The following is a 10,402-nucleotide window of genomic DNA, read 5'->3' as shown; positions in this document are numbered from 1 at the left end:
AGAAAAAGAAAAAGAAAAAGAAAAAGAAAAAGAAAAAGAAAAAGAAAAAGAAAAAGAAAAAGAAAAAGAAAAAGAAAAAGAAAAAGAAAAAGAAATTGTATGTAAAACTCCACGCCTTAATTTTCCTTTCCAGATAGTTCTTGTTACATAGGACAGACTTGGACCATTTGAGACAGTCAGTCTTGCTCTACCACAGATGCTGTTAGTTAATCATCTTCTTCATGAAGCAGTTGCAGGCACTTTTAAAGCAAACTGCAGGTCTAATCCTGCAATCAGCAGGCCTGAGCCACCTTGTCAAAAACCTGATTTCAGAAACACTTTTCTCTTTTGTAGGACCAGTACATGTTCCTGTACACGTGCATCCGGGACATCATTGCTCAAAAACAGTCCTAAACCCTCTCAGCACTTCCTGGCACCATCCTTCACTCCGCTGCTGCAGGGTCTTARCCCAAGCCAGAAGCTGCAGGAGCACCGTGGGACATTGTGGGACACGTGGCAGAAATGAGTGCTGCATCAAGAGGGGACCCACCTGGGTACAGCCATGGGTCCTACATGGATTACAGGTGCTGACAGAGACATCAGGACTCCTCATGTCCTATCCCAGTCTGCTGAAGTCCCTCACATTCCTGGTGTCTGGAGRATTTATTAACCTAATTGCAGCACATTGTCCTTGCTCTGGAGTCCTGCAGTGCTTCTGCACCTCGGTGCAGGATGGATGAGCCTCTCTGCAGACCCTGACTCCAGCAGGTTGTTAATGCGTGATGAAAGCCCGTGACTGCATGGACATCTCGTGGGTGCAGCGTGCACTGAGATGTCAAATGTTGCTGTGGGCAGAACATCCCGGGAACAGACCTGTCTTGGATGATGGATCACTGCTAGATGCCAACAACATGAACCCCTAGGAAAGGGTGTACTCTTACAAGCGGGTTGGCTTTCCTGGGGTCCTGGAATGCTCCAGGACATCTGCKGCCACAAAGTACCCATTCCCAAAGGGCAGCTGTGTCCCTATCCAGGATGGCCATGAGCAATGGGGGTCTTTGGCCAGCCCAGGCACTACAGCCTGTGTGCACACATGTCAGAGCCATGGTTCAAATTCTGAATTTGAGGGGGATTTGAGAGGGAGAGGGAGCTGCTGATATTAGGAAGACCAGTGGTCATCCCCTCAAACCGAGGAGAGAGGAGCCATACCTGGAGCAAAACCCAGCATTTCCCCACCTGTAGATTCGGACAAATTCTGTGGCTTTCGTTTACTAAGTGTGGCTTGGAAATCCCAGATGCTGAGCACAGTTAGGTATTAAAGATGTAAGTAGATGCAAGCTTTAGCCTAGTGTTCAATAAACGCTTATTCAAGGTGTGCAATGTCCACTGAAAGCTGAGAAATGTTCGAAACTGTGTGTGCCACCATGGCTTGTGATGCATAAAACACCCAGGGTTGTGAGTCCCAGAAGCTGTCAAGAATGTGCAGGGGGGTTGGACTAGGTGATCTCTAAAGGTCCCTTCCAACCTTAAGGATTCTATGATTCTAATTGAAGTGCATAAGATGTGAGGCATGTTATTGTCTGCAGAGCTGCCATTAAGTCCGGGAACAAGTWAACCCAGAGCCCTCATGCCTGGCTCGTGCAGCGCTGTCTCCAGCAATGCCAGCAGCCGTGCTGGACCTGTGGACATCTGCAAGTGAAGCACAAGCTACACAAAGGAGCATTCCCCACGAGCATGAGAGGCAGCAGGCCAGAAACAGGAATATGTTGTGCAAGCTGGCCAACAGGTTACACCAGGCCAGCTCCGTGTGGCTGCATAGTGGTAGAGCCCATCACGGCGTTTCACATCCCTATCTAACAGGAGACTGACTTGCTAAGGATGATGAATTTATGACCTCCCACTCACTGCTGTGGTGGAATCTGGGGCCACAGATGCTTACAGAGGGTGTCATGGGAGCTGCGGTTTCGATGAATAATTTTCCAGCCCTGCAGCTCAGAGCCATGAAACCCAGAAGGGGAGAGAGACAACAAAACAGTAAAACAAAACAAGCCTTCAACTCAGGCCGCCCAGTGTGTTCTGGACCGTGCTGTGTTGTTCTTCACATGTAGCCTGCTCCAGTCTGGCAGCATCCGGCTGCCACCCTTCTCCAGCAGTCCTCGTGCAGAGGGCAAGACCCTTCAGATGAGAAAGACCATGTGCGTTTGGATGCCTTGTCCCTGCCCTGATCCTGAGGCTGTCAGAGAGAGGCCAGGGTAGGCTAGTAATACCAAGCAAGAGAAGAGCCAGCGGCACCCAGCCCACCAGCTCCTTGGGAGCTTCAGCCACGGAATCCTTCCAGGAGTGCTGGGACACCATAGCACCTATGGTGTGGTACAATCTGCCCTAGCTTCTCCCCTTTCCCCTGATCCATCCAGGACACAGAGAGCCCAGAAGTAGCTGCACTTCCCTCTGATGCAGTAACAAGGCATTGCTTCGGCCAAAGGAAGTCCATGGCAYCTGCCAATGCAACCACAGCCAGCACCGTGCTGAGCACTGCTGTGGTATCAGGCGTCTGGTGCAGATCGTGGCTGCCCTGACCGTGTCCATGCTGAGGTGAAGAATCCCCACTGCTCACTCAGTTGTGCCGGGCAACCTCTTGCACTTGAGCCGCAGCAGCACCAGGGAGCAGCAGAGCTRCAGCCTCTCACTGCCCAGGATCTCCAGCGTCCTCTGTCACCACTGTCAGACACATCCTTGAGAGCAGAAGCTCTTAGGGTTTTAGACTGGCCAAATTTGAACTATGAGCGGAAATCCTCCTGTTAGGATGCCATGGTTGCTGCATCCACAGAGGTCAGGCTCCATCCTGAACACCTGCACACACGGGGCTGGCCATGGCCTCAGCTCCCTGACCCAGTCAGGACATGGACTCTGACCTGGGAGGCCAGTAAGACTTCCAACAGATAGGACACTTTTGGTCAGGGGTCCGGTCCTGCAGGTCCTTCCCCTAACTCTGCACCTCTGTCTCTCCTCCCTGCAGGGCATGGAGCCACCAGCCTGTCCCATTACGGGGGGGACACTTTGTAAGCAGACTCTGCTAGGGCAAAGAGTTAAATCTCATCCAAGGCACCTTGTATCCTGTGCCTTTAGCATCAGGGAGGAACCAGTCCTTTCCTTTCATGTGCARCTCCATTGGCACCAGTCTTTCCAGCTAACTGGGAACATGGATGCCCTCAGTCTGCCTGAGCCAAGCAGCAGGGCAGCACTGGGGCTTTGTGCTTGTCTTCAAGTGTTTGCTTTCACATTTTGGAAAGCCTACGGGAGGCCTTGCTGGTTCTAGACTCACTCCCAGCCTGGCTGTGGTATTTCAGCCTTTGGATGGCCCTGGTGGGAGCATGGGCACAAGGAAAATTCCTCTGGCCTGTGCCCTTACTGGTGACCTCCCAAGGCTGCCTGCAGTATTCCATGGGCTTACAAGCAGTGCGGACACATACAAAGCACCAGGCACCTGGCTSCAGCTGCACTGAGACATCCCTGCTCGTTTGGGATGCTTTCTGCTCTTCCCAAACCTTGACGGCCTCAGCTTGCTCTGGAGCTGATCTCTCACCTYCCAAATCTGCATCCTGCCACTAGAGGACAATACACAAACACATGTGAGCCTTGGAAAAAAAACCACACATTTACATTAATAGGAATGAACTGAATCTGGAGTTCTCCCTCCCTTTAATAAGCCCACACTGCTTACAATGAACTTCAATTTAAATGAGAATGGCTGAAAAGTGACACTTCCACCTCAGCAGGATTTATGCAGGAATTCCGGGTTTTCCATGGAAACATCAAAGCTTACTGACCTGATGATTGGCTCACCGGCTCTTCGTTTTGCCAGCAGCCAGGCAGCCCACAAGAACATCCAGTAACTGAACACTTCAAATGTTCATATGTATCATTGGGTCTGAAAAACAGAACATGGAAATGAAACACCAAAGCCAAGCTGCACTAAAGAGCAAATGAAAAAGTCAAAATAAAATGGAAAAAGCAGAGCAAAGCTCCGTGTTGCTCCAAAAACGATGTGAAAAATGTCATTGCAATCAATGTCTTCCTAGGGAAGTGGCTTCATTTCAGCAAGATGGCAGTTTTCAGTAGGAATCTCTTCAATGCGTTTTTGTTAAGTGCTCTATTAATTGTGTGCTCAGCCAGAGCTCTGCATCCTCGAGGAGAATTCGGTGACTGAGAAATTGCCAGGAGCTGCAATGTGGTTGTTGTCTGTCTGCTTAAGCTGGAGAAGGAGTGTGAGAGGAGGAAAATAGAGATAAAAGCTGCTGTTGCAGCCAGGACCACAGCGATAGGCCTGACGCTTTCTCCAAATCGACTCCAAATTTCCGAACAGCCAGTAAGYGCAGCCATGAGAGAGGAGTGGAAAGGCTGTGTAGAGCTAAGCTTTGCAGATTTCTCTCACTGCAGATGCTCCAGGCATCCCTTTTGCATACAAGCCTGGGTGTTGCTAAAGGAATCCCTCTCTCCTTCGCTGACCAGATTCAGTAGCTCCCTCACACCCAATAGCAACAACCCTCAGTCTGATGCTTGTGCATTCCACACCTGCTGAGATAGCTCTGGTCCTTGGTCTGAGCAGACACACAGTGTTCCCCCCATTTCAACCAGACCTACCCTTTCTGCATAGGAGAACTCCAGTTCTGCCCAGGCCTACTGGGCAACCAGTCAGCCTCTCATGCTGGCATCGCGTCACCTTGATCCCCGCTCCTCAGACTATTGCTCTGCTTTGGTCTCTGGCCATTCTACCCGTGGTTAGCAACAGCTCTTGGAGCATTCAGAACTGGGCACCTGCCTTTGGTGTCCGTGCTGTGCCRCTGCTGCACGTGCAGCCAGTGCAGGCACCCAGGCAGGCTCTGCGCGATGCTGCAGCTGCAAACGCCCAGGGAAGCTCTGCCAGGAGGAGTTCCTGCCGTGCTGAGCACCACGGCACTGCCGCTGCATCCCCTGCAGCTCCCACCCCAAACCCTGCTCAACACATGGACTTTGGAGCAATGGAGGGGCTGCTTTGGCAGCATGTGGGGGCAGCCCTGAATGAAGGTCAGACCCTGGCAGACCCACCTGCACACAGCAATCCGCCAGATGTGAGCTCCCCGCTGCCTTTTCCTCACCTGCATACAGGTTTTCCAGTTGCAGCTGGCTTTAGCAGTCACCACGGGCACACAGAGTCCTTTATCTGGGGTTATATTTCAGTATCCCAAAGTCTGGAGCACTTCAAATGCTTGTTGGGTACTCCTGCCTCCCCATTTATACTCCTCTGCACCGCCAGAACCAGCTTTGCCTTCCCCGGCACTGCTATCTAACAAAAACACTGGTACAAAACAAGCACAGGTCCTGGAGCTGTGAACAGGTCTTTATTTATTGAGGTTTCTTCTTTTTTTTTCTTTTTCCTTTTTTTTTTCCCCTCCCTTTCTCCCCTTTGAATGGAATTCCTGCCAGCTCTAAGGGAGAGAGAGGGGAAAGAGTAGAAAGTTTAACTCCTCCCATTGGAGCGCCTCATGCCTCTGCCCAGCCCTTGAAACCCAATAACCAAGATCATTCAGCAATGCCTTCCCTTCCCTGGCTGCATCCTCGCCGCACTCCGGGCGGCACAAGGCACCGTGCCCGCAGCATGTGAAGGAGCGCTCGATCCCGAGCGGACGAGAGGCACAGGGCGACCCAAGAGCACGGCGCGCCGGTCCCGCGGGCTGCAGTCAGCGTGAGGATGGGCACGCTCTTCTCCTGGGGCRTTCTCCTGGCCGCCTCGCTCCCCTTCCTGGCAGTGTGTGCGGGGAAAGATGCTGCACCCTCGTGCCCACCGCAGTGCCTCTGCGAGGAGGACGGCGTCATGCTCTCGGTCGACTGCTCCGAGCTGGGGCTTTCGGAAGTCCCTGGCAGCCTGAGCCCTCTGACAGCTTACCTGTAAGTACAGCCCTGCTGCTTTGGAAATGCTCCTCTCGAGACCCCCTAGTCAGCTGCATCTTTGCTCAAGCTTGGAGGTTTGTGCCGCGTTTTCCTGAACTAAAAATCCCACTGGAAATCAGATGCGAATTAAAAACCAAATTAATAAAAAAGGGCAGCTATCGCTCCAGGACCTGCCAAGTTAAGCCAGCTCCCCCTCCTCGCCTCACCCCTCTGCAAACGCTGTTTATATTGCAATGTTATGCGTGCTTTGCTTCTTGATTACAGTGGATCAGAGGAGCTGATTTGCTGGGTAGATTTTGATTTTCCAAAAGCATAAAGGAGTATTTATATCAAGCAATTACTGCAGACTGTTTTGGGATCCTTCTGTCAAACATCTCAATAGCTGTGATAGCTCGTGGCTCTGGGGGTTTGGGTTGAGCTGGCYGCCATCAGTGTCCAATGTGCCTGTTTATAAAGAGTATGAAAGAGCATGAAAGTCTTATAAAATAGTGTGAAGGTGGATTTTCTTTTTTTTTTTTTTCCCTAGGTTTGGCTTGGCTTAAAAGTTCCTAAATTTCAGAATTTCCCCCTCCCCCCGCCAATATCACTACCCTAAAGAGTTAAATTAAAACAAGGACTGTTGAGTTAAATTGCCACTAGCCCCAAAGACAGTATCAGGGGTCCAGTGTGATTAGTGCTGACTGAGCATAACCCCAGGATGAGCAGGGRAGCCCATGACAGCACCATGGAGTGTGACCAGCTCCAGGCCTCCAGAGAAGTAACCCGGTTCTTAGAAAGACAAGTCCTCTCTCATCTGCCCTAGGATCTGTTCTGTTCAGTTGTACGGTGATTCAGTCCCACAGAATGTGCTGCAGCCAYCAACCTCGGCTGAGTATCAGGGCAGCCGGGAAGGATCTTGCCTTTCCCAGCTAGGGATGYGATGTGGGAAGCTGCGTGTATTGCAGTCGGTCACAGCAAGTGGTCACCCAGCAGCACCCAAGCAGTGATGGGGAGAGAGGCTTTGTGCTCACAGCGAGGAGTTCCGTGTCCAGATGTRCAGTATGTTCTGGTTTCCTAGCGTTGATGCAGTTCCTCTGCAGTTAAATCTAATCTAAGCACACTAATCTGTCCTGGAAGGGTTTTACAAAGCCAGGTGGAAGCTGCTGTGGCTGGATAAGAGCTCCTCTCCCCATCCTGCTTGCCTGAGGAGCATGTTGCTTTACACCTTGTGCTGAACCAGAGGTGTGCAGGACCAGCTGAGAGAGAAACATGACAAGGAAGGGCAACTTTCACTGGAGACCATGAAAGATGAAGGAGCAATGTAAACGAGATGCATTTCCATGGGAAAGGGAACCATGAAGCACTTGTCTCCTGAGGTGTATACTGCACAGGAGTGTCACCCCTGCCCACACCCTGGGGCTAAGTTTGTACCTAGCTGTCTATGAGTGTGATAAGTCACTGTGGCTCTGGAGCATGTTCCAATGGAGGTGGTTAAAAACATGTAGTCTGCAAGCTTGCAAGACTGCAGAGCTCTTGTGAGGCTGCCCTTGCAGTGGTACTGCAAGGAAAACTGATAGCACCACCAGGGACACCATCCCACCTTTCCAGTCCTCACAAGACAGGGTATGGGTAGGCATGGCTCAGCTCTGTAGAGCATGTGTTGCTGTTCTGGTCTGCAGAGTGTTTTGCACTGGGCTTTGGGCCGTGGAAAGATAGATGGCATGAAACAAGGTCCACCACTGGTAAAATGGTGCCATATTTACCCTGACGTACTGGTCAGGACGTGGCGCCTGGGGATATGGATTCTGGGACCTGGAGAGCACAAGTCTGAAGATGCCCTTGGCCAAACACAGCAGGTTGCTGCCCAGCTGCTTCTGGCAGAGCTCAGGTTACCTCCAGGGCTCGGTGACCAGGGTGTCTCTGCAGTGATTTGGGAGTGCATCCTGTCGCCTTAGCCCCAGCCCTACGCCCTCCTACGAGCTGCTTTAGCCAGCTGCTTTATTCACACGGTGGCGCCAGTGACGGCAGATTGCAGGAGAAGCGCCCGCAATGCAACCTCGCCGGACACACAGGACGCGTGTCCTCCGCAGGGACTGCACTGCACAGCGCCCGTGGTGAGGCCTGCGAGGTGCTGGAGAGCCCCGGGAAAACTGGACCCCCATGGGCTCCCCCATGCAGCAAATTTATTTYGTGACTCTTAAATGCTGCTTGTGAATTAATAGATCAGATAAYGCAACAGAATTGGGAAGGGAGGATGAAATGGGAACTACTGCAGGAGGACAGAAGAKCTCTGCTTGCTTCCCATTCCTGTCACTACTCCTTGGTCTACCTTTGGCAAGTCACAGAACATTAGTTTTTCAGTTCTGAGATGTGTGGCCGGAGCTGTTTGGTTTTATTTTTTTTTTCAAGTAAATCAGCATGAATTTTATTGGAACTTTGTCTTTGAGAGAGATCTAAGCTCTTCAGGCAAACTCAGGCTTTAAATCCACATTCATCTATGTAAAGAAATGACTAGGTTTCTTTTAGAGAGTTGCAAGCACTGAAAGGAAAGCTGGTAATGGAAACAGAACTTGGAGCAGAAGACCAGCTCCTTCAGAAAGATTTCCAACTTCATTGACCTGTGCCTTGTCTTCCAAAAAAATTACTGGTGAGCCTTTCTGCAAAGAGCGGGACTCTCAGTGGCAAAATAAAGTAGATGGCAGAAAAGTAGATAGCAAAAAGCAGTGGCAAAATAAAGTAGATCTTTGCAATGACATCTGGTTAGACACTGCCTCACCACTAATGAACTCACATTCAAGCCCCTTCCTGACAACACCGTGTCCCCATCATGCTGGTCTCCCTCCATGAACTCTTTCCTTCTCTGTGTCACCCCTCCATGAACAACAGCTGCCTGATCCTGGGGTCATCCATCCAAAACTAAGCTTTCCAGGATGGGAGCATCATCAGTGAGCTCGCAGCAGTGGCCAGGGAGACAGGAGGAAAACAAGTCCCCTCTTCCCAAGGGAATTCCCATGCAGTCAGCTCAGCTGGGGGTTGCTTGTGTTAAGTGACGTGACCTTGGGGTCTGCCACATCCAGCAGGCAGCCCTTAGATACACTAAGGATTAGCACACSCTGTCCTGTCCAGCTGCATCCAGATATCCCACGGCCTGTACTAACCCAAAAGGTTTATGCTGTTTGGAGTATAAGGTTAAGATTTAACCAAAATGCCAGTAAGTCCTACCAGCAGCATGACAAATATTACATCTCCATCTTCCACAGCCCATATCATATGGAAGAGAGTTGCTTTTGAGGCTGTCAGCAAAGACATATGGAAGCGAGTTGCTGTTGGAGCTGATCTCTGGATCATAGCAAGATAAGAGCAGAGGAGACTGGTGCTGCAAAGGTGAAAGCTCCTGTACCAGCAGAGGAGAGTGCGAAGGGGCACTGGGGAAGATGGTGTGAAATAACAGAGGAAAGTGGAAGAGGAAGAGTTGCCCAGTGCAGAGTATGAGCTTGGCTTCCCTGTCAAGCACTGCTGGCACCTTACATATCACCTGGTTGAGGGATCCCATCCCAGATGCCTTGGGATAAGCAAGTGCCACCTCCAAGAGATGGGAGGAGGTGGAGATGGGTGGGAGGTGGGATGGGACAATCCTTGCGGCCTGGGGATGGGGCTCAGGTTCTCAAAGATCAAATCCCTGCATAACTGCCCTGGYTCATCTGTACTTGGCTACCAGTCCCTTGGCAAAGAGAAGGGAAGGGAAGACAATGCTGGAGGAAGGGAGTAAAGGGCTACCCCCAGCTGCTACTCTGAGACTGCTTCTGGTTAATCAAAAAAATAAAAATGACACTGCTATATCCATGTTGCTGGTACCTGCCAGGTGCCTCCTGGGATCAGACTAGCCTGCTCAGCCTTACCTGTCAGRAAAGAGAATCTTGAGATAGGGAGTTCCTTTAACATCCACAGGGGATAGCAGTGTTAGTATAGTAGGTATCAGTAGTACCACAGTTATGTGTTCAGGACAGGCAGTCCAAGCACCCTGGCCCATGTATTGGTTGGAAAACAGGCAGGATGCGGTGCCCACAGCACCAGGGCGGTACCAGACTCCGCTCCTGCTCCATGCCCCATCTCCAGAAGCATTGGAGACCTCTGTGTCCTTCCCATGTGTGTCCCTTGGCCCAAGACCTATGCACACCTTGCAGTGAAACAGGGCATCCACAGGGAAGGATCTTAGGCACAAGAGAGACTGATAAGGTAATCAGACCACTGCTGTTGTAGCAGAAATTGCTGGGGATATTGGGAATAGCGTTGCATGTTGTTGCTCATGGATATCACCAGTCATCTGAGGAGGCTGCCCAAACGGAAAGCTTTTCATTCCCCATGCTGTTTCCATGAGGAATGAGGCCAGGAGCACTCAGGGCACATCTCATGCTGCAAAGACATTTCAAGCCATCACGTGGAATCTAGCAGCCCAGTGGGAATCTGAGGCCACATTGCCACCAAGCTACCCACTGAAGTCAGGCGGTTGCACGGA

At 51.1% G+C, this 10,402-nt stretch overlaps 2 protein-coding genes across 2 annotated transcripts in view; both read left to right on the top strand.

Annotated features, from left to right (window-relative positions):
• LOC112959251 (receptor-type tyrosine-protein phosphatase V-like) overlaps window positions 1-1,352 on the top strand; it is a 33,981-nt gene extending 32,629 nt beyond the window's left edge. The window contains exon 39 of the mRNA XM_026053236.1: window positions 334-1,352. Coding sequence (XP_025909021.1) covers window positions 334-393 — 60 coding nt within the window. The 3' untranslated portion in view covers window positions 394-1,352. The remainder of the gene's footprint in view (window positions 1-333) is intronic.
• Window positions 1,353-5,707: 4,355 nt separating this feature from the next.
• Window positions 5,708-10,402, top strand: part of LGR6 (leucine rich repeat containing G protein-coupled receptor 6) — an 88,474-nt gene continuing 83,779 nt past the window's right edge. The window contains exon 1 of the mRNA XM_026053070.1: window positions 5,708-5,904. Coding sequence (XP_025908855.1) covers window positions 5,708-5,904 — 197 coding nt within the window. The remainder of the gene's footprint in view (window positions 5,905-10,402) is intronic.

Source organism: Nothoprocta perdicaria, unplaced genomic scaffold (genome assembly GCF_003342845.1).
Source record: "Nothoprocta perdicaria isolate Ctin4 unplaced genomic scaffold, notPer1 scaffold_97, whole genome shotgun sequence".
NCBI classification, from domain to species: Eukaryota; Metazoa; Chordata; class Aves; order Tinamiformes; family Tinamidae; genus Nothoprocta; species Nothoprocta perdicaria.
This window is presented reverse-complemented; position numbering and strand designations above follow the sequence as displayed.